Source organism: Pteropus alecto, unplaced genomic scaffold (assembly GCF_000325575.1).
Source record: "Pteropus alecto unplaced genomic scaffold, ASM32557v1 scaffold8, whole genome shotgun sequence".
NCBI classification, from domain to species: Eukaryota; Metazoa; Chordata; class Mammalia; order Chiroptera; family Pteropodidae; genus Pteropus; species Pteropus alecto.
In genome coordinates this window covers 17,148,627-17,175,237 of record NW_006494609.1, presented here as the reverse complement: position 1 = coordinate 17,175,237, position 26,611 = coordinate 17,148,627, and the positions used below count along the sequence as shown (strand labels likewise).

Sequence of the window (26,611 nt, the reverse complement as noted above, 5' to 3'; positions counted from 1 at the left end):
GCTCTTTCTCCAGCAAAAAGTAATATACTTTCTGTCTTTATAAATTTGCCTATACTGGACCTTTCATATAAATAGAATCATATAATAAGTGAAGATCTTTCTGTGAACATAGCTTTTATTTTTTTTTTTTTTACCAGTCAGATGTATTTTATTTAAAAACAAAATAAAAAAATCTTTAATTGGAAAGTCTGTTTAAATGCAACGTTAACTCAAGCTCTCAAAAACCTATCAGGGAAAACCAACAGGTAAATTTTTCATTCCTTATACCAAGGAGCATGATTGCAGGATTGTAAGGCAACAGTATGTTTGGTTTTGAAAGAAACCACTAAACTTTCTTCCAAAGGGCCTACGCTATCCCGCATTCTCATCAGCAATGAATGAGAGTTCCTGTTGCTACCTCCCTGCCAGCCTTTGGTGCTGTCACTGTTCCAGATTTTGGCCATTTGAATAGGTGTGTAGTGGTATCTCATTGTTGTTTTAATTTGCATTTCCCTGATGGCATATGATGTAGAACATCTTTTTATATGTTTATTTGCCATCTCTATATCTTCTTTGATCAGATGCTTGTCAAGGTCTTTGGCTCATTTTTTAATCCAGTGGCTTTCTATTGCTAAATTTTAAGAGTTCTTAGTATATTTTGGGTAACAGTTCTTTATCAAATGCACATTTTTGAAAATATTTGCTTCCTGTCTGTGGTTCATTTTCTCATTCTCTTGACATTGTCTTCTAGAGCAGAAAATTTGAATTTTAATGAAGCCCAGCTTATCAATTATCTCTTTTATGTATCATGCCTTTAGTATTATATCTAAAAAGTCATTGCCATATCCTAGGTCACCTAGGTTTTCTACTATTTTGTCTTCTAGGTATTTTATAGATTTGTGTTTTACATTTAGGTCTATGATCAATTTTGAGTTAATTTTTGTGAAGGGTGTAAGGCTTGTGTCTAGATTTATTATTTTGCATACACTGTTACTTATTCCAACTTTGTTCTTCTCCTTCAATATTGTGTTGCCTATTCTGGGTCTTTTGCATCTCGATATAAACTTTAGAATTGGTTTATTGGTACATACAATATAACTTCTTAGGGTATTGATTAGGATTTCATTAAATTTATACATCATGTTGAGAAGAACTGTCATCTTGACAATATTGAGTCTTTCTATCCATGAACAGAGAATATCTTTTTTCTACTATTTTGTCTTCTAGACAAAAACTAGAGTTTTGTAGTTTTCTTCATATAGATCTTATACATATTTAGTTAGATTTATACCTAAGTATTTCATTTTATGGATGTTAATGTAAATGGTTTTATGTTTTTAATCTCAAATTCTACTTGTTCATTACCAATATATAGAAAATTGATTGACTTTTGTATATAGAACTGACATCTTGACAATATTGAGTCTTTCTATCCATGAACAGAGAATATCTTTTCATTTATTTAGTTATACGATTTCATTTATCAGAGTTTTGTAGTTTTCTTCATATAGATCTTATACATATTTAGTTAGATTTATACCTAAGTATTTCATTTTATGGATGTTACTGTAAATGGTTTTATGTTTTTAATCTCAAATTCTACTTGTTCATTACCAATATATAGAAAATTGATTGACTTTTGTATATTAACCTTTTGTAACTTGCAACCTTGCTATAATCACTTATTCGTTCCAGGAATTCTTTTGTTGACTCTTTTGAATTTTCTACATAGACAATCATGTCATCTACAAACAAAGACGGTTTCATTTCTTTCTTCACAATCTGTAACCTTTTATTTCCTTTTCTTGTCTTATTGCATTAGCTTGAACTTCCTGTACAGTGTTGAAAAGGAGTGGTAAAAGGGGCCATCCTTGCATTGTACCTGACCTTAATGGAGGAAGATTTGAGTTTCTTACCATTAAGTATTATGTTAGCTATAAGGGTTTTTTGTTTGTTTGTTTTATTTTGTTTTGTAGATATTCTTTATCAGTTGGGAGAGTTCTATTCGTAGTTTACTGAGTATCATGAGTTGGTGTTCATTCTATTCGTAGTTTACTGAGTATCATGAGTTGGTGCTCAATTTTGTCAAATGTTTTTTCTGCATCTGTTGATATGATTATGTAATTTTTCTTGCTTTTTCTGCATCTATTGATATGATTATGTAATTTTTCTTGTTTAGCCTATTTATGTGATGGATTACATTAATTGATTTTAGAATGTTGAACCAAATTTGCAAACCTGGGATAAGCCCCATTTTGTCATGGCGTATAATTCTTTCTATACCTTGCCATATTTGATTTGCTAATATTTTGTTGAGGACTTTTGCATCAATATTGATGAAAGCTCTGGGTCTGTAGTTTTCTTTTCTTATAATATCTTTGTCTGGTTCTGGGATTCGGGTAACGCGGACTTCATAGAACGAGTTAGAAAGTATTCTCTCTGCTTCTTTCCTCTGAAAGAGATTGTTGAGAAGTGGCATAATTTCTTTCTTAAATGTTCGGCAGAACTCACCAGTGAATCCATCTGGACTTAGTACTTTCAATTTTGAAAAGTCATTAATTATTGTCAGTTTTTAAAAAATAGATATAGGCCTAATCGCATTGTCTATTACTACTTATGTAAGTTTTGGCAAGTTGTGTCTTTCAAGGAATTGGACCATTTCATCTACGTTATCAACTTTGTGAACATAAGAGTTCTTCATAGTATTCCTTTATTTTCCTTTTAATGTCCATAGGACCTATAGTGGTGCTCCTTTCATTTCTGATATTTGTAGATTGCTTTTTCCTTGTTTATGGTCCATACTTTATTTTCATGCCTCATGTTTTTTGTAAAAGCTGGATTTTTTAAAGAATGTAATGAGGCAACTCTGAACGTCAGATTCTTCCCCTTCCCCAGGGTTTGTTGTGGTCGTTTGCTGCAGTAATTGTTTGTTAAGTAATATTTCTGAACTAATTTTTTAAAATCTATACTTTGGTATATGTGGCCACTTAAGTCTCTTCTTGGTTAATTAAATGGTCAGCTATGATTGAGCAGAGGTGTCTTAAATGCCTGGAACAGTGCATTTGCACAAAGTCTTTGTGTGCATGATGGGGCATGCCATTGACACTCAAAGAGGCAAATTATAACTCTGATTCAGCCTCCACTTGCTGTGCAGACTCTCAAGGACAGCCCAGAGGTAAGAACGTACAGCCTTTTCCTATTTCTTTTTTTTTTTCAAATATGCGTACAGCTTTACATTTGAATACAGACTCTAAATGCCCTGGGTATACTGGAACTTTCCATTTTTTTTTTTCTCAGCTTTTTCTTTTAGATTTTTTTGATTAGTCTATTGTTTGTCCCATCTGCTATCCTCATCCAGGTAACCATTCAGCTAAAACACTCAGTTGTAATTTTTTCTAACAAATCCTCCCTGACCCTGGGAGAGAAGGCTTTTAGCACTGAGTGAGCTTTAATCAACCTTGTAAGTGGGGTCTTCCAGGAAACTCTCAGACAGATAAAATAATTACAGTTCTTTGGGAATAAGGCTTTAACATTTCTTCAGCTCTGTTCCTCCCCCTCTGGTACTGGGAATACAGTCTGCTATTTTTCAAGGCTACTGCTGAGCTAGAGAGTGGAGGATGAGACTAGAGCAAGTTTACATGTCTCAGAATTGACTGTTCTCATTGAGATTCAACCATTTTTTCTCGAAAAACTCTCCCCAGTTTGCTGCAAGCCTTTGGTTAATTTCCAGAGTTCTGAAAAAGCTTTCTCTGACTATTTTGCCAGTTTTTCTTGTTGCCTTTGTGAAAGGGTAAATATGCAGACAGAGGTCCTTACTCTGTCATTTTTGCAGATGGCACCCTACGGTCACCCTCAGCCTGTCCTGTTAAGCTTTTTGATTAGTTGATTGTTTTCCCTAAGTATTATCCACTGTCTCAAGCAGCTGCAAAATTTCTCACTGCCGATAACTATTTTTGACTAATTTTCCCTGAGGAAATGGCTTTTTGCTTTGGTTGAGTTCCAAGTCAGATCAAATACAGGCAGCTCTATAAATGATGCCTTCCAGAGAAGTACAAGACAGCTTGAATAATGAAAACTCTTTCGGAGTGAGTCTTTGAAAGGGTTCCAGCCACCCCACTTTTTCCCTTTCAGTGGCTGTCAGGTTGCTGGATTTCATTGCAAGTTCAGGCTATTACTTCTCAAGGCTACTGAAGAGTTAGAGGGGGTGGGGAATGGAAATAGAGCATGTTAGAATACCACAAAGTTCACTCTTCTTACCAAAATTTAGCTATTTTTCTTTAAGTTTCCCAGTTTGCTGAAAGCATTTGGTTGATTTTTATTAACCATTGTTAATTTCTATTAACTATTATTGACAGTTCTCTCACTGATTTTACGGAAGAGAGAGTTTTCAGAATTTCACCATTTTGCTGTCTTCACTTCACTAATTGCAATGTGACATAAAGACCTCTCTCCTCTTCTTTGTGCTAGCCAAGTGGGAGAAGCCCTTTGATCCTATGTATACGATTCAGAGATACCCATTCCTGGTGGGCAAGAGGACGGTGATGGTCCCAATGATGCACCAGACGGAGCGATTTTCTTTCGTGGTGGATCCGCAGCTGAATTGCTCTGTGCTGCAGATGGACTACAGTGGAGACACCGTGGCCTTCTTTGTCCTCCCCGGCCAGGGCAAGATGAAGCAGCTGGAACAAGCTTTGTCATCTAGAACATTGAGGAGGTGGAGCCACTCACTCCAGAAGAGGTGGGCATCTGTGTCAATTTGCAGCGGCCTGAGCCCGGTGATGGTGTACATCCGAGAGTGGGAGAGAGACCGTGATAGTGGCTGTTGAATAATTGCTTCTGTAAAGCGAGACCAACTGTATGTTGGGCAGTAAGCTTGGTGCTCTGCATGCGTGTTTGTTCTCACTTGAACTGCACAATCATCTGACAGATGAGGAATGTTATCCCACCATTCAAAGATAAGGGAACAGAGACTTCAAGAGAGAAAGTGAATGCCCCAAAGCCATGTAGCTAACATGTCCCTGCAAACTTATCATGTCACTATAGCTCTTCTGTGCTAGCAGAGCTCAGTCTATCAACCAATCTGATATTTAATCCCATGGCACAAGTGCATAAAAATAAACAAAAAAGCTTTGATGCTCATCTGCAAAATGAGGATAATAATATTGAACTCATAGGTTGCTGAAAAGATAAAATGAGTTAATATTTATGAAGTACTGAGAAGAATGCTGGGGAGATAGTAAGTGTTCAATAAATGTTAGCTGATAGTAACATTATTATTTGTTCTATAATTACATAATGATGGAGAGTATCAGAGGAATGTTAACCATAAGATAAAAAGGAGTGTCAAAGTCTTATGTATGATCTCTTAGCAATATTCTCTTGGCCGTGTGGGCATCATTCCCAGAGGCTCATAGTCTAAGAGGAAAGAAAAAACAGATCAGAGATAAGCGTAATTAAAGAAAGACAAAGATCGATGCCTGGGGGAGGGTTGGCAGAGGGCTGAGGAGCTTCTGAGCAAAGAGAGATCTGTTTCAGCTGGGATCGAGGGAAGGCTTCAAGGAAGGGGTGCATTTGAGCCAAAAGTATGGATACAACATGAAGATATGGATAGGACAGAGGCTTAGAAAAGGCATTTTTGGTAAAGGAAACAGCACTCGTGAAGATGCAAAGTTGGGGATCAAAGGACACCGTAGAATATCTCAGAGGTTTCTTCAGGGGCTGCATAGAGGAAGAGATGCCAGCTCAGAGACTGGCGATGGGGGCGGGGGCGTCTGTAAAGAGACAGAACGGAGAGAAGAACGAGATGGCCCGTCCAGCTCAGGAGACAGCATCAGGGAAGTGAGCACTGTCCGTTGAACTAGATGTCACAAGAAGTCCGTCAATGAGGACCGAAGTGCCCGTCTAACACTTTCGTGCTTTCATTTCTGTGACTTACTAAGTACATGACCTTGGGCAAAGCGCTGAAATTAAGTTTTACTGTTATTAAAATGGAGATAAAATTCACGAGACAACACCTAGCACATAGTAAATGCTCGATAAGTGTGGGCTGTTCACTTCTGGTCCAGGAAAACCATTGCAGAGGAAGAAAAAAATGTGCCAAACTCTAGGATCGTGCTGTCCAACTTAGTAGATGCTAGCCACGTGCGGTTATTTAAATTTAAATTAATTTAAATTAAATAAAATGAAAAATGTAACTCTTGGTTGGTACTAGCCACATTCAAGTTGCTCAATAACCACTTGTGGCCAGTGGGTACCATATCGAACAGCACAGATGTAGAATATTTCTAACTTTTCAGAAAGTTCTATTAGACTTTGCTGCTCTCTGGGAGTGGCAGAGTTAGTCTCAGGAAGGGCTAATGGGAGGCATTCTGGGCCGGGGGTGGTAGACGTGCTTCCATTACTGCCCAGTGCCTCCCATTTGCCTCCGCCATGAGCTCTCTTGCTCTGTCCTGTCTCCTACTTCATCAGGGGCCTCATTTTTCATCTCATTTATCTTCAGGGCTGGACTTGCTCATCCAGAAGATTGACTTCCAGAGCATCTTGGGTTGGTTGTCTGGGATGTGTTGACCCCTTTAGATGCAACCAGCAAGGCCTGGTGGTAAAACGATCTTCTGAAATGCCGCCAAGAAGCAGAGATGGGGATCCAGGGCTTGTGACTTCATCTCTTCCCTTCTCCTTCCCTACAGGTGGATAGAGGTGTTCATTCCAAAGTTTTCCATTTCTACCTCCTACGACCTGGTAACCATCCTCCCAAAGATGGGCATCCGGGATGCCTTCGACAAAAATGCCGATTTTTCTGGAATCACAAAGAGGAACTCCCTGAAGGTTTCCAAAGTGAGTTGGTCGATGAGAATATTTACATGAGAGCCTCAGTTGGAAGGGCCTGTAGCGACTGACCAGTCGAGCACTCTCATCTCACTGATTAGGGAACGGAATTTTGTGACGTGAAGTGACTTCTCTGTGGCAGGAGTAAGGCCAGAGGTCATGGCTGCTGGGGCTGTGGCTTTATGGCCATCATACTTCTGACACACAGGCAGCCGTTATCCCTCATCAAACAAATGTCCCTAAGGTCCAACCACAGTTCTCTGAGAATCGTGCTTGCCCCTGGCAGGCAGCACCGCTGCCCAACACCTGCTGCGGATGAGCAGGTGCCCACCTGGCTTTCGACCTCACCTCCCCGGAGCCTAGGACCTCACGCTAAAGTCATAATGTGGCTGCCCATGAGCCATCAGTATCCTGTAGATATGTTGTGTTTGGCCTGCAGTGTTAAAAAATAAGAGAAAGAAAGGAAAAGGGAGAGCTGACTTCTAAAATGTAGGATACTGGGCCTAAAATTCTAGATTTCTGATTCTCTTGAAGCAATTCATCAAGCCCAGTTCCTACATGGCAACAGTGAGTCCAAACAGCCATTGGCCAGGGCTGAGCCATCAGCACCCCTTTTAGCCAGAGTGTACCCTCCAGGCTCCCCGTGGGCCCTATGCTGTTACAAGAGGTCTCCTCATCTCTTTGAGGGTACATGTCTAGCCCCTGTCTGTGTGTGGGTCTCTGATTCGTGACCTAAAATTTATTTCGATAAAAGAAGATAATGGTCAGAAATGGTCCTGGGACACTGAAGGGGACCTTTGTCATTGGTGTCCAGGGAAGAAATGCAGAGAAATCCCACTGGAATATGATGGGCGTAATGGACGTTGTCCCATGATGTGCTTATGTTCACATATGAAAACGATGGCTGTAATTGTTCACAGGTGCCCTAAAGCTTAGTAGTACATGAACCTCAGGTTAAGAATCTCTTCTGCAGAAGATCAAGAAGGAATCCAGTACTTAGTAATACCTAACCTATGTCTCCAATGCAATAACTGTAGTAATTACTATGACATACATACTTTGATTTCCTTTAATTCACTAAATAGCCTTATGGCACACGTGCGATTATTATCACTCTTTCATAAATTTGGAAAGTGAAGCACACGGCCCCTAAATAACCTTTGCAGCAGTAAGAGGCAGAACCAGGCCTCAAACCTAGCTCTTTCTGGTCCTTATTTGTAACAACTCCATGCTTGACAGCCGATTGACTACTGGCAACAACAGCTACCATCGACCGAGCAGATCTCACGCCGGGCATTTGACGTATACTGCGACCCTGAAGCTTCTTGGAGGGGGTGTCCCCGTTCCTGGGCAAAATACCAAAACTCGGTTTTAAGAAAGTGTCTCTCTAGGGGCTCTGATGTTTGTTTTTTCCTTGGCAGTTTGCCCACAAGGCTGTGCTAACCATCAGTGAGGAGGGTACTGAGGCTGCAGCTGCCACGGCCACCAAGCTCACGCTCCGGTCAAAGGACAACTCTTCTCAGTCCGTCCTCTTTAACAGATCCTTCCTGCTGCTAGTGATCGACAGAGCCACGGAGACCGTGCTCTTCCTAGGGAAAGTTGAAAATCCCACCAAATCCTAGACGGAAAAAGGCCTGTTGATTGATGACATCTCGATACTACACAGGAAATAACAAACCACGTTGCCTAATGCTCCCCGTGTGACATTAGGATGTGCCCCTTCCTGTCCTGAGGGTCCCCCTGACTCCAGCATAGCTGTACACTCCAACCAGATGCCACTTTTGAATCTCAATCATCAAAAGTCAGCAAAGATCCGGTCACAAACCAAAGCCCATGAACCCCAAGTCAGCGCTCTTTCCCACAAATATCTCAGGTAAACTAGCTTCATGGAATGTTTCCAGGTTGACATATCTCTATTCCTTAGAGCCTCCGAGAATCGCAACATACAGACCGGTCACCCCTATTGAAGAATTACCGTAATAAATTTAATAAACCTAAAATGTGAAGTTGGCCAGCAATGGTGCTCTCATGTGCCTCCAGGGTCCTAAAATGCGTTAGAAATGAATCAGATAGACAAGGTCCCTGGCTTATTGGATCTGGGTAGGGTCAAAGACCACCACGACAATGAAATTGAACATATTAATAAACATGATTATTACAGGTTATGGTATGTGCTGGGAAGGCGCTGAACAGGGTGATTGGAAAGAGTATGATGGGGCGGTGAGGGGGACCTTCTGTGAGCACAAAGGCTGAGTCAGGAATGAGCAGGCATGTTGGAGGGACAGAACCGAGCTCAGAGAGGTACACGGTCAGACCCTGTAGGGTGTTGCTGGCCAAGAAAAGGAGTCTGAGTTTGGTGGGAGGTGCTGTTAAATCAGCTGAATTTCTCAGACAGGAAGATGAAGCGTTAAAGTGTCGGTTGTGAAGAACTTTCTGAGTACACGGCTTGGTTTTCCTTCCAGACTTTGTCAAGGCTGGCTGCCTTCCTAGCTCTGACACGGTCGCATACACAACCCTCTGGGTGCTCAGCCTCCTCCTTACTGCTTTGGAGTGACAATGGCCTGGCCCCCTTATTCTGATTCCTCAGAGCCACACGTGGTGCAGTGGGCCACAGGGGTACCAAGCAAAGGCTACTCTGCCATCCTTTCCCATCCTCTGCCGAACGGGCTGTTCTGGCCCTTTGCACTTCACCTTTCATGACCAAGGGTGTCTTCTGCAGCCGTCAGACCCAGAGACTCCTTTTCTGAGGGGGGCCGGTACCCCATACCATCTCAGACATGCCGGGGGCCTCACTTTGGCTTTTCCAAGCTCTTTAACACAGAAAGAAAGGAAAGAGAAGGGAGTTCTGCTAGAGAGCTGGAGACGCTTCCAGGGAATACGCGGACCCCGTCCTCATCCGAATATGGGAACAGAGACCCACGGGGACGCCCTGGGCAGAACGAGAACCAGGACCAAAGCCCAGATGTTGAGGACTCCAGCAGTGACTCTTTGACAGCGCTGCCTGTACCCAGCTTTGCTTTATGCACAACGCTCTGCCCTCGGGCACGCCGCAGAAACCCAGTGTGTCTACTGATCCGATCATATGATTTTTATCCTTTATGGTTGACAGATGGGAGGGGTGGGGGATGGGCAGAAAAGGTGAAGGAGATTAAGAAGTACAAACTGCCAGTTATTAAATTATTAATCACGAGGAAGTAATTTATAGCACAGGGAATATAGTCAATAATATTATATAATAACTATGAATAGTAGAAGATGGATACTAGATTTACCGTGGTGATCACTTTGTAAGGTATGTAAATGTCTAATCACTATGTGGTACGCCTGAAACTCTTGTATGCCAACTGTTATTAAAAAATAAACAAATAATAAATGTATTTGTTTGTTTGTTTGTTTAGTACTGGAACTCAAACAGTTGTTTAGTACAGAAAACAGTAGTTTTTTCCTCTAAGGGGCACACTGAGTAAGACCAGGCTCCACGCACATAAAGTGCCAAGAAGGAAAATGATTCAAAGACGACACAAAGGAGGTGACATGCGTGAAGAACTGGCTAAAGCTCCTTTTGTCACGCACAACTACAAGTTCCTTAGGGTAGCATTTGGGAGTCCCCAGTAGTCTGGCGTGGGTGGAGGCTGCCAGCTTTCTTCCCATAACCTCACTCCCAAGGGGCACATTTCAGTGAAAGCCAGCCTCAGGTGGCATCCCGCACCCGTTCGGACTCGTATTAGCAAGCAGGAGCAAGGATGTCGTAACACACATCCCGTCAGCTTGGTGAGAGCGAACCTCTCCTTCCGCATGCCCGTCCTTTGCATTTATTTCGAAATGTGCCCAGGATACGTTTTAATCAGGCCTGGTAAGATGACAGGCACAGAGACAACTGCCTTTGAAAGAACTGTATTACTTAACAGCTCCCAAGAGAAGAGCACGTCACACCACACGGGGACACACGAGGAAGCACCAGGAGGCAGGAGGAGGGAGGGGACAGCTTGGGTGCAAGGCTTTGTTACCAGGGTGATAGGACGTAGTTAGGTGGGCAAGTCCCCTACGGGGCAGGAAGCAACACACAGACATTGAGACTTGTGGTTGGAGGGTTTGCAATAGGATCTTTACACGCCTGCGAAAACACAGCAATGGTATAGATGTCAACGACTTTGGTTGTTAGTTTGACCCATGATTTCAAGATGCCAAATCATCAGTTATTAAGTACATGAATTCCTGTTTTGGGTAATCTTTGCCCTTGTGTTTCGTAAAAGGTTTAAGTCAGGAAAAAAAAAATGTGTTTTTTTTTGTAATTATATCCTATTTTCCCATAGACCAGTATATCCAAACCTTTTTAATTTACTTTGATTTCTAGCCTTTTTAAGTTTTTCTTTTCCTAATTCTCTCAACCATATTGTTTGCCATATATAAGATATTTTGAAGTAAAACGCAGTGACTCTTGATGGTAAAAAGGAAAAAGAAATCTTTTGGCAGAGTCATGAGCACCAGCTAACTCACTTGTTTCATAAGGCCAGATCAGCATGAGGTCAGATTTTTTTTCAAATCTATGTCTAGTATTGAATTTGAGTCACACATCGGGTGTCTATAATATCACTTTAAATTAATGGCCAAGGATCTCGACGTTGCATGTGTTTCTTCAGGTGGCTCCCGGTTCCCAGTCCCGGGCATCGATTTCGTATCCTCTCCCTCCACTCAGACTCACCCGCCTCCTCCCTCCACTGACCCTCGGCCAGTGGGGACAAGAAAGCAATCAGACTGGATGACCATCGTGTGCCCAGTGCCGAGCCCGCCCGTGCCCACACACTTGTCCTGTCACTCTCCCTTGCGTTACTGTAAGGAAGAGTTTATCTCCTCCCCTGCTCAGGACGGTCCCGGTCCATCTTCCCTACTCAAGGACTCCCCCTCACTGATCTCTTACCCAACGGTTCAGGCCTTCTTTAGTCTCCTCTGCTGGTTTCCCTTCTTCTCTCTCTCATCTCACCTGGGCTCATGGCCTCAAGCACCATCTACACTCTGACTATTCCCTAGTCTCTGTATTTAGCCTGGGCCGCCTCTACTGAGGTTCAGACTTTAATAGTCACCTGCCTACTGACGTTTCTTTTGGGATGTTTCGCTGACCATTGAACATGATCCCCCGAACCCTGCACCCTCCCAATCCTCCATGTCTCAGAGAATCACAATGCCATCCACCCACCTGCTCCAGACATAACCTCTCCCTCAGCCTCCAGCAAGTCCTATGGATTCTACCTGCAAAGTTTATCTTGGATGTGTTTGTTTCTTGCCGTGTTCCCAGACCAGGACAGCGCTATCTTTTTTCCTAGATGGCATGCCCCAGCTGTCTAGTGGCTCTGTTTCCATTTGTTCCTTCCTCCACCTCCTTCTCCATTAAGAGTCCAGCAATCTTCTTAAAGCATAAATCAGATTGCATCATTACCCTGCTCAAAACCCATAGCTTCCTGTTGCAATACAACCTAAGACCACCTGGCTGCGCCTGCTTTGAGCCCTTCAGCGTGACCCCATCTCTGTCTCTCTCGCCCCTTATGCCTCACCCACAATGACCTTCTCTTCTTCCTTTCTTCCTTTCCCGCATCCCACTCTTTGCTGTCTTGTCCCTGGTCTTCTTCCCCTTAAAATCTTCTTCCTCCTATTCTTTGCCAGATGGAGCACCTGCTTCTTTTAAGCCTCAGCCTAAATGTCCCCTCCTCAAAGGTGCCTCCACTGGCCGTCCAAAAGCCCTTCCATGCTGGCGCTCAGCTCCTTACTTGCATCTTTCATCATGCTCATTACACCTAGTAATCAGTCACTTTAGTGGGTTGCTTTTCTCCCTGTGTCTCCCCCACCAAAAAGGTAAACTCCATGAGGACCCAGATCTCTGCTGTTTCAACCTTACAACGAGCCCCTATGAGGGAGTTATTATTGCCCCAAGCTTGACAGGAAGTAAAATTGAGGAGAAGGGAATAGACAGGATGGTCATGCACAGAATGGTGTGTGGGAGTGTGCGTGCGTGCGTGCATGCGTGCGTGTGTGTGTGCGTGCGTGCGTGCGTGCATGCGTCCTGGGACTTGTGTGCTACATTGCTGGCCATGACTTGCTTTGGACGTATGAGATCATGGTGTGTGATTGCATTAAACCATTTGACAAGAGAGGTCAGACCTGGAGGCCACGGGCATAGATGGAGAAAATATTAGCCAAAGAGGCCATCCCAAGAGCGACACGCAAGAGGCGAGACCTTGCCTGGTGAGCTAATTCAGCAACCCAGAGCAGACTAGGCCAGAGAGTGAAATAAGACTGTTCTGGTAGAGAGCCAAGCCTCACTGCTTAAAATGCAAGGCTGGGACTGATATTGGAAGCCAAAGATGGGACATGGGGGACTGCTGAGGTCTGTACTGACATGACCAAGCCAGAGCCATCTCTGGGAGCTCCCCTAGATCTAAGAGCCAGGAGCTGCATGAACCCAACTGTGGTGGGGTTTAAGATAGGACATACATGTTTTCTTTTCTGGGGGCAATGTGACCCTGAAGGAACCCTATTATTACCAGAGGAGTCACATCGGGGCTTCCAGTTTCATTCATTTAACAAGAAAAGAGCTTTCTGTTTGCATCACCATTTACTTTGCAAGTTCCAAGAGAGAAGAGGCCTGGGAATGGGCATAAGAGCAGCTAGGAGAAGTAGCTCTATATGGGAACTCGCTTGAGAGAACAGTAAGATGGATTGTTCTAGAAATACAGAGGAAGCGGTGTCAGCGGCGTAAGCAGACGGAAGAAGGCCTGGAAAGCCATGCTCATGCATGTTTCACGTCCAGGCAGATCCATGGCGAAAGCAGAGAGGGAGGCTGCTCACAGAGGATGCTGGGGTCTAGTGTCCCTCATGCTAAAGGGTGCTCAAAAGAATGTGCAGTCCTAACGTCCCATGTGCTGAAGGGTGTTCACAGGGGGTGTGAGAGACTCAGCGCTCAACATGCTGAAGGCAGGTGGACATTGTTCCATGAAACAAGATTATTGGCACATGTAAGAAAGAGACTGGGGAAAAAATTGAGAAGCATTAGGCACCCAGCTCGATTCTATAGACACAGCAAAGTCCGTGGTGGACTTTAAGTAAAGCTGACCGTCCTCCATCATATGGGTGGGCTTCATCTAATCAGTTGAAGGTCTTAATAGACCCACGACTGACCTCCCTGAACAAGAGCGAATTCTCCAGTAGATGGCCATGGGACTCAAACAGCACATACACGTCCTCTGCTCTTCTGGGTCTCCAGCCTCTTAGCCCACTATACGGATTTTGGACTTGCCATCCTCCGTAACCATGTGATCCAAACTCCTTAAAAACTCTCTTTCTCGCTCTCTTTCCTCTCTCTTCTTGGCCTGGGCCAGACACTGCATCGACATCGCCTATGCACAGTCGCATTTAGCTCCCACCACAGCTCTATGAGATGCACTCAACGGTGGCCGGGTCTGGGGTAGAACCCCAACTGCATGCCTCCCAAAGCTGATTCTTCGTCCTCCAGCACGTGAAAGATCGCTGCGAAGAGCCAGGTAATTTATGTGCAAGTCAAGAGTGAACTGGATCCCTCTTACGTGAGAAAGGAACTCTGGCCAATTCTCTTGTTTGTTCACACTGCAAATGTGTCCTTATAAAACACCCAGAAGGATCTCGGCGCTGTTCTGGACCCAGGGGTAGGGTCTCTGTTGGTGGGTGTGGCAGACCCCATCAGTGCCTGGGCCCACTGTCCTTGTCCTTCACCTTTCCAGCACACACTGATTGAGACTCCCCAGCCGGGGCCTGTGTTGTGCCTCACACACGAGTCTGGCCAGAGCCACCTCCAGCCCCACCTACTGCAGAATCAGATTCAGCCTCCTGGGAGCCTTCATGTATTAAAAGTGCTTCTGGATTACAACCATTGTACCAATCAGGACACGCTTTTATTTCGTCTTACGTGTATGATTAAATAATTCTATTTTTAACAATGTTTTATTGCTTGTTGTTATAAATAAGATACGTGCTCTTTGTGAGCTAATAATCAGGCAAATATGAACATCAACAAAGAACATAAAAGTCACCTCGACTCCATCACCTAAAGATTCGCTCATAATAAATATTCATTCAGTTCCAGGCTTCATTCTAGATCTTGAGCGATACATGGGTGAACACAAGTCAATGATCCCACTTCGTGAGGCTTTCAATACAGGAGAGATTTTGCTCTGTTTTCTGAATTTCCTTCCAGTCTTTCTTCTGTACACGGACTATATTTATTTAAAGTATCAATAGAACACCTAATGGTGTGGTGGGAAGGACTTCAGCTGGGGGCACAGATCTATCTTCTGAGTGTGACCCCACTCCCCATGGAGTGAGCAGAGCCCCAGTTTCCCATCTATAAAGTAGGAATGATCGTGCCTCTCTCACATTCTTTTTTCCCCCAGTTTTATTGATAAATAATAGGCACGCATCACTATATCAGTTTAAGGTCTACAGCAGGATGGTTTGACATAGTGTACAGTGGTAACCACAATAGGTTCAGTTAACATTTGCATTCTTATTGTGAGGGTGATTTGTAGAGGCCACTGGCTGGAACACACGGAACACCCATAATGGATCAGCAACATCCGCATCACGACCCGCTGCCTGCATCGCCAATATCAGAATCTCCTTAAATCCAGCTGGGTCCAAAATCACAATTCACCCTTTGTAGGACAGGCAGGCAGGACAGATACTTTGAAAAAAGGTCCCTTCCTGTTTGCTGCGCATTATCTTCATACTGGTTCCGAGAACCGACCTGACAAATATTGACTCTGCTGCTGTAATCTTCAAATGCTTTCTTGTGGGTAGGAGGTGAGGCCTTGCTGAAGACCCAACACCTTGCCGTGAGTACCAGCTTCTGCCGGAAATGAAGGCAGAAGGCAGAGGTGGCAGTGTCTCTGCCTCTGTCTCTGTCTCTCTCTGTCTCTCTGTCTCTCTCTCTGTCTCTCTCTCTCTGTCTCTCTGTCTCTCTGTCTCTCTGTCTCTCTGTCTCTCTCTCTCTCTCTCTCTCTCTCTCTCTCTCTCTCTCTGGCAGCGAGAATGGGAGAACTGAGTCCCCTAAAGTAAAAATGTCACGATGTTCTGATTCTAAGGTTTGAAGTAGGAACTCCAAGTTATAAATAACCTCTCATGAAAAACTTGGACTTTAAAAAACTTGGAGAGAACTCCCAGTATTCCCAGCAGTTAGACAAAACAAAACAAAACAAACAAACAAAAAAAACAGAATACAACCCAAAGCAAAATGATAAGTTGGTTATAGCAAATTTACGAAAAACTCTGCTGTGTGAAACAGGCCGTGCTCCGGAGCGCTGGTCCGGACTTTGATTCACGCTCCTGCCGCCTCGCAGGCCCTCGTCTTGACCCTGAGTCGGTCGGTCTCCCCATATGTACCACAGGGATGATAATGCCTGTGCCTTCAGGTTCTCGTAGGGATTCAGTTTAATGACCTGAAGCGAGCGTTCCTGAGCCGGGGCACTGCTGGCCTCTGGGCAGGACCATTCTTTATCGCATGGGACTGTTCTGGCATTTCCAGAGCCTTCTCTCTCCCACTAAACTCCAGTAGCGCCCCCTTCTCCAGTCTCTGAGATGACCCAGAATACCATCCCCCTCTTCACACCCGTCCCTCCTCCTGCATTTTAGAACACCTCTGGCTGGGAACCAGTGATACAATGTATCTAACATCCTCACCCCAAAATAAACAGGACATGGGAATATTATAATTAATTAATGGCGTTCTTAATTATTCCTCTGGGATCTTTCTGGAAAAGGAAGAAATAAATAAATAGAGTATAACTTACACCAGCTTCAGTAGAAGGGGGTGAAAATTAACACTGCATACTTTCCCTGTGCAAGTGCTGGTAGGTCTTGTAATCCTTAAGTGACCCCGCCCCTGGAAGGTAGGCATTATCATTTGCATTTTGCAAATGGGACACTGCGATCCAGGGAGGTTCCTTTGCACGGCATCGCAGTGAGCTGCTGCAGAGCCTTGATGCGAACCCAGGCCCCTGACGTACAATGCAATCCTCTTTGAGAAACAGATCCTTCTGCAAGTCTTGGAATGCTCTGGGTGCAGCAGGATAAAAAGAATAATCCGGAAATAGTTTTGTCATGGTCGTATTTATTTTCCCCAGGGGCAGATCAATTTTTAAAGTGTTCTGCTTCTTCTAAATTCCCCTTCAAAAGAATATTCGGCGTGAACGGAAATTGTCACTAAGCGAGCCCACAGCGGGCTGTGGCAGAGGGAGGCAGAACAGGACCTTGGGGAACTGCCCACAGTACTTTGACCAGCAAATGAGTTTCGACATAACTGATAATGAGGTTACACTCGTCCCTCCTGACAAGTGGCCTTTGAGGTTTGGCAGGGTATTTAGGACACCAGGCCCTGTGAACCATCTGCAAAATTGTGATCTCTCCCGCGCTACCACGGCATTTGTAATTGGTTCAGAGACCACCGGTTTGGGCGAAAAGTGTTCACGCTGCTGATTAAGGCACAAACATCGCCAGGACAGAGGAACAAGGATCTGGCAGCCACTGAGGAACACGACAGCGGGAGTCGGTTTTGAAGGAAGCAGGGGGACAATACTCTCCTTACTGGGGACATTGAGGGGGATTCTGAGTGGCATTGTGGCGGCGTGTGCTCTGTGAGCACGTGGGGATGTGTGTGCGGGGGACCTCAGATGGGAAGGGGATGCCACACCCGGGCAGAGAGAGCAGAGACACGCGTCTACACTGCTGTTTCACCTCCAGCTGGAGCTGAACTCCAGGCCTGGAGCAAAGGGTCATCTGCCCTGCATCGATCTGACCCTCCAGAGGTGATCCAAGGTTCCAGCACATGCAACTTAAGCACAAGAGCTGTCGTATTAGCACAGCAGGCTGGGGGCTTAAATGACAGAAAGGCATCGTCTCACAGTGCTGGTGACCAGAATTGCAAGGTCAAGGTGTCCGCAGAGCTGGGTGCTTCTGAGGCCGTGAGGGAGAATCTGCTCCAGGCCTGTCCCCTAGCTGCTGGGGCTTTGCTGAAAATCTTTGACGAGCCTGGGTTTGTAGATCTCTGCCTTCATCTCACGTGGCATCCTCCCTGAGTGCTTGTTTGTGTTCAAATTGTCTCTTTTTTATAAGGACACCAGTCATGTTGGATTAGGGCCCATCTAATGACTTCATCTTAACTAATTACAACTCAATGACCCTATTTCCAAACAAGACCGCACCCCGATACAGAAGATCAGCATATGAATTTGGAGTGGACACAATTCAACCCATAACAGAAATTTTTCCCAGGCTGCTGTACCAACTAATACATTGATTTCAGCCACTGCATGTGACAAGAGGTACTCAAGATAACAGGCTTGTTGGAGGCAGAGCTGCTCTCTCTCTCTCTCATCTCTACCCTCAGGCTCCACCCATCCTCTGGCTTTGCCACCCTGCGTGGGCCGCCCTCCCCCACAAGGTCCCCGTGGCTGATCGCCAGTGTCACGCAGTAGGGTAGAAAGAGGACGCGGCACTCCCCCACAAGGTCCCCGTGGCTGATCGCCATGCCCACACCCCAGCTAATGGGAGACCACAGATCAGAGTGCGCTCCTCTCTCTGTGAGAGCCTGTCCCATGAGCTGCACACATCACCCTCCAGTTGGCCAGATGGTAGTTAATGGCCACAGCTGGGTGCAAGGGGAGCCCAGCATCACACATTGTCACAGTGTCCTGGATATCTGCTCCAGAATATTGAGCGTCACCCCAATCCCTGAAAGTTAATGAATGATTGAAAGAATGACTAGAAAGAAAAAGAAAAAGGAAGGGAGGAAGGAATGATGGAAGGGAGGGAAGAAAGGAAGGCGGGAGGGAGGGAGGGAGAACAGACCATAGAAGGGTTTTTTTATAGCCCAGAGTCCTTTTCTTGACAAAATCTTGCAGACGTATCAATATGTAAAGCAGATCAAGGGCTGGTGCTCTGGCTGGAGCCTTGCAGGTAGTGTCTGGAGCCCTGCTTGCTGACCTTCCACCTCACCCTCTGTAGTGCCTCTCATGACACCTGTGTGGGGTACAGGCTGGATATGAGGTTTGCTGTGTAAGCAATGGGGAGCCGTGAGCCATGAAGATATTTATGAAGAAGAGTGACATGTTCAATGTCTTGTTTTCAGAGGATGGGGCCAGCGTGGTTGTGGCTGCTGGGAGCGGGAATCTTGGCCTCCGTCTACTGTCAGCCCTTTCCTGCCCATGGAGATAAGAGTGTGGGGGTATCTCAAACACACAGCGGTCAGTTCTCGGAATCAGCCCCCGCCTACCACAAAGTCACACCCGCCATTACCGACTTTGCTTTGCGTTTGTATAAGCAGCTGGCAGCTGAAACCCCAGGAAACATCCTCTTCTCCCCCGTGAGCATCTCTACCACCCTGGCCCTGCTCTCCCTCGGGGCCCGAGCTGACACTTCGACTCAGATCCTGGAGGGTCTCGGCTTCAACCTCACAGAGACCCTGCAAGCCGACATCCACCGAGGCTTCCAGAGCCTCATCCACACCCTTGACCTGCCCAGCCCTAAACTTGAACTGAAAGTAGGCAACTCCCTGTTCCTGGACAAGCAGCTAAAGCCCAGGCAGCAATTTTTGGATAGCATCAGGGAGCTGTACGGAGCGTTTGCTTTTTCCGCTAACTTCACCGATTCTGCTACCACCGGAAGGCGGATTAATGAGTACGTGAGGAAGCAGACATACGGGCAAGTGGCGGACTGCCTGCAGGAGTTCGCCGAAGACACGCTCATGGTTCTCTTGAACTTCATCTTCTTCAAAGGTGAGCACTGGCTTGTGCAGAATCACTGCTGCCTCCGCCATCTCCAGCCCTGCCCCTAAAAGGCACCTGTCCTGAAGTCTTATAGCTATTTCTTCTGGTCGTCACCTCCATATATTTAATTGATGCTCTTATATCGCTGCTTCTTGATTTATCAATATTTGGTCTCTCTTGCCATTTTTTTCTATTCGATTTTTATTCTGGCTTTTTCCCTATATTATATTGTTATCTACTTTTATATTGTTATCTACTTCAAGCATGAAGAAATATAGAGAATAACATAAAACCACCATACACTCCACCCACCAAGAATGAAGACATGTTAGCATTTTGCCATTTGCTTCAGATTTTTTTTTTTTTTAATATGACACTGCAGAAAAAGTTCAATTTCTTTTTAATGCTTTTCTGGTCCCATTTCTCTCCTTTCATGCCTCCCCAGAGACAACTACTCTCCTAAGGTTGATGTGTACGCTTCTCATCCATGTGTATACACCATTAGTACATTAAGTATATACACATAATCATATGTAATACAGTTGCCGCATCTTCAAATCTTACACAAATGGTATCATACTGTATGTATTATTTTGGACTTACGTTTTTGTGTCATTATCACATGTTAATTTATATTAATGGCTTATTTTGACTGTTGCATTGAACATGTCACCCTTTTTTTTTTTTTTTTTACTTTAGGTATTTCATTTCTCCCTTCAATTCTGTTGTTCATTTTTGCATCATATTTCTGGCTCTTTTGCATGCTACTAGCATATCTATATCTATATCTATATATATCTATATATATATAGATATATATAGATATAGATATAGATATGCTACTAGGAAAATGAGGTCCTCCATTTATTTTTACTTTTTTAAAGTTCATACTTCATTCAAATCTTTTCAGTTTTTATCTAATATTTTTCTCTATTCCAGGATCCCATCCAAGATCTACATTGCATTTAGTCATCATGTCATGATAGGCTCCTCTCGTCTGTGTCAGTTTCTCAGACTTCCCTTGCTTTTAATGACCTTGACAATTGTGAGAAGTACTAGCCACGTATTTTGTAGAATATCCTTCGGTTAAGATTTGTTTGATGTTTTTCCCATGATTATGACTGGAGGTTATGGGACTTGGGGAGCAAAAGCATAGGGGTAAAGTGCCATTCTCATCCCATCATGCCAAGGATACATATCATCAGCATGACTTTACACTGTTGGTATTGACCTTGATCACCTGGCAGAGGTAATGTTTGTCAGATTTCTCCACTGTAAAGTTACCCTTTCCCCCCTTTCTACACTGTGTCCTTTGAAGGAAGTCACTAAGTACATTCCACACTGTGGAGAGGGGAGCTAGGCTTCATCTCCTCGAGGGAGGACCAACATTAATTATTGGGAATTCATCTACATGGGAGATTTGTTTCTTCTCCCACATTTATTTATTCAATAATTTACTTCTATAAGTTTAAAGCTGTGGATGTGTATTTTATACTTTGGATTATAATCCTATACTACTTTACTGTGTTGCTCAAATTTTTCCAAAGTTGGCCATTGAAAACTCTTCCCGGTGGTTCCCGTGTCCCTTTGATGTGCCCCCATATCCTACTTTCTGGCACCACAAGACGCTCCGGGCTCATCTTTTATATTTCCTGACCCAGGAAAATATCTCTTTATCTCTCCATGATTCCATCTGGGTGATTTCTTCAGCTCCAGCTTCCATCTACTAATTCTATCTTAAGCCACGTCTAACTTATTATTTAACCCATCTACTGAGTTTTCAGTTTTACTGACTATATTTTCATTTTAAGAATTCCGATTTTTCTCAGATCTACCTATTACTTTCTCAAAATGACCTGCTCTCTGCTTATGAATTTTATTCCTTCTTTTTTTAAAACATACTTCAAAGACATATCTTTCAGATTATTCTATTATCTGGGGATCTTGAACTGTGAATTCTTGGTTTTGTTGCTTCTGTTAACTTCAAGAGAGGATTGAGATTTTCAGCTTTGAAATTGTGTATGTGTATGTGGTGAGAGAGAGAGAGAGAGAGAGAGAGAGAGAGAGAGAGGGAGAGAGAGAGAGAGATTCTTATGGCCTGTTGGGAAAATGTCTGCAGGGGACAAGTTCACATTTTCCTCTGCCCTAGTCCTACTGGTTTCACTGGTTCTATAATAATTCCTGGGTAGGAGAGTTCCCCTTACCGAATGAGCTATGAGAACAAAGAACATAAAGTAGGTGACTCTTGCCCTCTGGCCTTGGAAATGTGGTGACCTGTCTGTCTCATCTCTGGGCTGCTGGGCAGAGCTTTTCAATCCAGGCTTCCCAGATAAGGAAGAGATTGCCTTTCATAGCTCCTGGCTATTTGCAGAGAGCTCGGTTCCTGCATTTTATCAATTTCTCCTGAGAAGATATTAAACACCATCCCCTAAGAGCTGTATCTGATTCTAATAACCCACGAGCCAGATGTTAGTTCCAGATCAGAGATGTGCAATTTGGGTTTGTTTCTAGAAGCTTCGCTTCTTGTTTTTGAATCTTAATCATTTTTGATTCTTCAGAGTCCAACATAGGGCTAAGCATGTTTTACGGTTTGCTGAATAAATGATGTCAAGTTAACTTAGGTCCCATGTTCAAGGCCTCTAGGAATACTACTCACTCATTCATTCAAGAGCGTATATTAAATACTGACTACATCACAGGAACTGTGCTAGCCTCTTGGGGAAATTTATGAACAAGATACAGTTTTCCCACCCTATGTAGCTCACAGTCCCGTGTGAGTTTTAAATAAGTAAAAAGCAATTACAACACAGCAAGCGATGTTCTGCCCAAGGAGATATGGCTGCCCTGGAGCTCGTAAAAGAGACACTTACCAGACTTGGGGAATGAGGGAAGGCTTCCTGGAAGAGAAAGAATCTATGTTGAGATGTAAAGAACCAATTGGATTTGCTCAGGTGAGGAAGCTGCAGGAGAAGTGGACAGAAGGTGGTTCAGATTGAAACAACAGAATGTGCAAAATTCAAGCGAAAGAGATACCACTGCATTTTCAGGCAAATGAAACAAATTTAGTTTGACTGAGACATAGAACCCATAGGGGAATGCTTGGGGTCAGGCGAGAGCTGAGAGCCGCCATGACAAGATAAGCAGGAGCTAGGACCCCAGGACTACCAACAAGCTTGAAGCAGAGAAACGACATGACCACATAAGTTGTACAAAAATCAGTCTGGTTGGAATTTGGAAAATGGTTTGAAGGCGAGTCAGAGTGACAGAGCAGAGACAAGCTGGGATGTTCCTGAAGTGGTCCAAAGCAAGTGAGATGGTGGCCTGAACAGAGCTGTGGCTTGGGAGGTAGAATCAGCAATACTTGGTCATTGATTGGATGTGGACGCAAGAGACAGGATGAGCCAGGCCTTCCCATCACCAAGGCCAAGTCAGGAAGTGGTTCAGGTGGAGATTATAAGTAGAAAGAGGAGATACTACACACGTGGGCAAGACTATGACCACCGAATTCCGCATTTCTAACTATGCCTTCATGAGTTTTTGCATTACATATTTTATTAACTGAATTCTTTCTTTTTTTCCGGTCTGAGTACTGGGGAGCCAGGCAGTAGAGGGTAGCTCTCTAGCTTCTCTGTACAAGGTGGTCATTGTCTAGAAGCAGCTTAGCAGAGAGGGTTCGCCTCGGTGTTTGCCAAGAACCCGAGCTGTGGAACCAGTCAGGCCCCAGTCCCTGCTCTGCCACTTAATGGCTCTGACAGTCTGGAATGTGTCCATAAATTCATAGAGATCCAATTTCTCATCTCTGAATGGAGATCGTAATATTTGTTTAATGTTAATTTTGATGACAATAAAGAGATAACGCCTCATACATGGAAGGGGCTTGGTAAATTGAAATACGTTGCTCTGAAGTAGGAAAAAATCATAGGCCATTAGAGCTCAAACTCCAGGGGCTTCCTCTAGTGGCTGAACCAGACTTAAATTCTGGCCTCCCGATTCTGTATCCATGCTACTTCTCTGCCTCATACTTACCTTCCCAAGAGGAAGTCAGCAAACCAGCATGGCTGCTCTCCTGAACTGTGCTCTCACGGTTTTATGGGTTTTGTGTCCTAAGCCAAGTGGAAGCATCCTTTCGATCGTTACCAGACCCAGAAGCAAGCAAGCTTCTTTGTGGATGAGAGGACCACCCTCCGCATCCCCATGATGCACCAAAAGGAAATGCACAGGTTCCTCTATGACCAAGAGATGGCTTGCACCGTCCTCCAGATCGAATACAGCGGCAACGCCCGGACCCTGCTGGTCCTCCCTGACTCAGGGAAGATGCAGCAGGTAGAGGCCTCTCTACAGCCAGAAACCCTGAGAAAATGGAGCCAACTGTTCCTGCCCAGGTAAGTGTCAGAGCGGAAGAAGTCTGGGGGGCAGACCTTGTTCAGGAAGCTGAGCAGCCCTTGTCAACTCCAACTGCGCGAGCCCACCCCCCAGGTTAGGCTGACCATCCTGCCCCTAACCGAATGTGTAATCTTGGGCAATTTTCTTACCTTTTGGGCCTCAGATTCCCTCAACTGTAAAATGAGGCCATAATAACCACTACATTGGGTTGCTTGGAGGCTTAATCGAGTTAATGCATACAGAGAGCCGGGAGAGCTACCTGGTGCATGAGAAGTGCTCACTGGGCATCGAGCATCATCATCCTTCCCCAGGTGTCCTTCTGCCTAAGTTCCTTTCTTCTTGCTTCTCCCTTTCTCCAAATAATAACTTACTATGAGAAGGTAATTCAGTGAAGACATAAAAATCAGATCAAGGACGATTATGACGCCCACAAACAGTGTCTATTTCTTAAAAGTGCATCTTTTTTAATTAAAACATTTCTTAAAGAAATTAAATATCAAGAAGAGCACTGTAAAATCAAAGCGCCAGTTTTATGGCACCTCAATCCTACGCCCTTCTATCTCAGTTGCTTTTCGGTTCGTGGTTTTCTCATAGTAGTTTCAGTTTTTTCTGGTTTGCCTAGACCTCCTTCACAAGCCAACCCATTCTTGGGGGTATATCTTCCTCTATGGGTGCTCTGGGATGAAATCCGGCCTTGAGTTTTAATTATCAATTGCTACATAACAAACCACCCCTAAATGCAATAACTTGAAGAAAATATACATTATCTCTCTCAATTCTGCGTGTGGGCAAGCCTAGCTCGGCAGCTCTGACTTAGGGTCTTTCTTGTGTTGGTGTCAGATGGTGGTCAGGGCTGGAGCATTGAGGGGGCTCCTCCATGCAGATGTCTGGTGCCTGGGCCGGGCGCTTGGCGTAGCTAAGAGCTGAGCGAGCATCACTCTGTTCACGCAGCATCTCTGCGAAGCATCCCTGGTCTTCTGCACAGCAGCTCAGCATAGTCGATATTGTTATATGCAGATCAGGATTCCAGGAAGGAGTGTTCCAAAAGACAGGAAGTGAAAACTCCTCTCTCACTTCTGCCATATCCTCTTGGTCAGAGTAGTCACAGAACCTACCCCGATGTGAGGGGAAGGGATACGGGCTGACCCTTGATGGCCCTCTTTAACCCACCACCACTTGATCGGCGCCAGTCACCCTCATACCCACAGGAGCTTTCTCTCAGCGCCCCGACCGCACTGAGGTATCAGGGATAGAAAAGGCCGTTTCGTGTTTGGGCAAAGATTCAAGTACCAAATAAAAGAACTAGGTCAAGGACAGAGGCCAAGATCAAAGGGAGCACCCCGTTTTCTGAACCTATGAGTACACATAGCACTGGTCGGTTTCTGATTCCAGCCCCATAGCCTCAGGCTCCTTGGGGCGAGCCTGCCTCTTCCCCCTCTCAGGAGGAAGTCGATAGAATCTTCTAGACCAATAGATTTTCCTTCAGGAAGGGTCTGTTTTGACCTCTCAGTTTGACCTTCAAGAAGCAAAAACAACCCAAGTTACTTTTATAAATCTCAGATGAGATGCTTCCCATTACTGTTTCTTCTGTCAGCGTTATAATACCATAGCAGCATTTTAATGGGTTTTAGACATGAAAATTTCAGATGGCCATCTCTCCCTCCATGGGGCTGCGTGGGAGGTTAGCTTGCCCGAGAGACCACGCTTCCCAGGAACTGCTCGTCCTTCACTTACACTGGTCGCACACCTGCTGCACGTGGGGCTGTCCGCCAGGTATCCTTCCGCTAGAGTCTACTCAAAGCCCCTCAGTGGCAGGGGCCGGCCCTCCCGTGCTGCCTGTCCTCCACCTCTGCTTCCTCCTTGTCACAGTTTAACCCCCAACTTCCAATAGCCTCCCCCTTCACTTAGGTATCTGTACCCCTATACGATCCCCAGGAGTTAAATTGGCAATGATCCCCTAACCTGAATTAGGGTCTCCAATCAGAATTCATTAGAGATAGACATTTCCAAGTTGGTTATTAACCAGCCAAGCTTGCAGGTGCCTTAGTACTGTCCAACAATAATTAAGAAGAACCTAGATTCCTATCAGCGGATGACTAGATAAAGAAGTTATAGTTCATATGTGTATGTGATTCATATATCTAATGGAATATTACTCAACCATTAAAAAAATGAAATCCTACCATTTGCAATGACGTGGATGGACCTAGAGTTTATTACACAGAGTGAAAAAAGTCAGACAGAGAAAGATAAATATCACAAAAAGAACAAACTAATCCAAAACAGACTCACAAATATAGAGGACAATCTGATGATGGCCAGAGGGGAGGGGAGTCGGGGGCTGTGAGAAGGGGGTGAAGGGTTAAAGAAGCACAATTAGTAGTTGATAGATGGTCACGGGGATGGGGAGCACGGCAGAGGGAACGCAGTCAGCAGTAGGGTAATGACTGTGTGGAGAGCCAGAGGGAAGACAGAGTCATCAGGGGGATTATTTCATAAACTGTACAAATGTCTAATCATAAAATAAAATGCTATAAAAAAAAAAGATACGCAAATAACCACTAAGCAAATGAAAAAAAAAAAAAAAGAAAGAAAGCAAGAAAAGAAGTAGTATCCCAAGAAGAAAAGGACAAGGTTGC

At 44.4% G+C, this 26,611-nt stretch overlaps 2 protein-coding genes across 2 annotated transcripts in view; both read left to right on the top strand.

Annotated features, from left to right (window-relative positions):
• SERPINA9 (serpin family A member 9) overlaps nucleotides 1-8,426 on the top strand; it is an 11,709-nt gene extending 3,283 nt beyond the window's left edge. The window contains exons 3-5 of the mRNA XM_006925649.2: nucleotides 4,447-4,717; nucleotides 6,666-6,813; nucleotides 8,226-8,426. Coding sequence (XP_006925711.2) covers nucleotides 4,447-4,717; nucleotides 6,666-6,813; nucleotides 8,226-8,426 — 620 coding nt within the window. The remainder of the gene's footprint in view (nucleotides 1-4,446; nucleotides 4,718-6,665; nucleotides 6,814-8,225) is intronic.
• Nucleotides 8,427-18,955: 10,529 nt separating this feature from the next.
• The window catches only part of LOC102879717 (serpin A11), a 37,894-nt gene continuing 30,238 nt past the window's right edge, over nucleotides 18,956-26,611 (top strand). Inside the window, exons 1-2 of the mRNA XM_015599584.1 lie at nucleotides 18,956-19,598; nucleotides 23,698-23,971. Coding sequence (XP_015455070.1) covers nucleotides 18,956-19,598; nucleotides 23,698-23,971 — 917 coding nt within the window. The remainder of the gene's footprint in view (nucleotides 19,599-23,697; nucleotides 23,972-26,611) is intronic.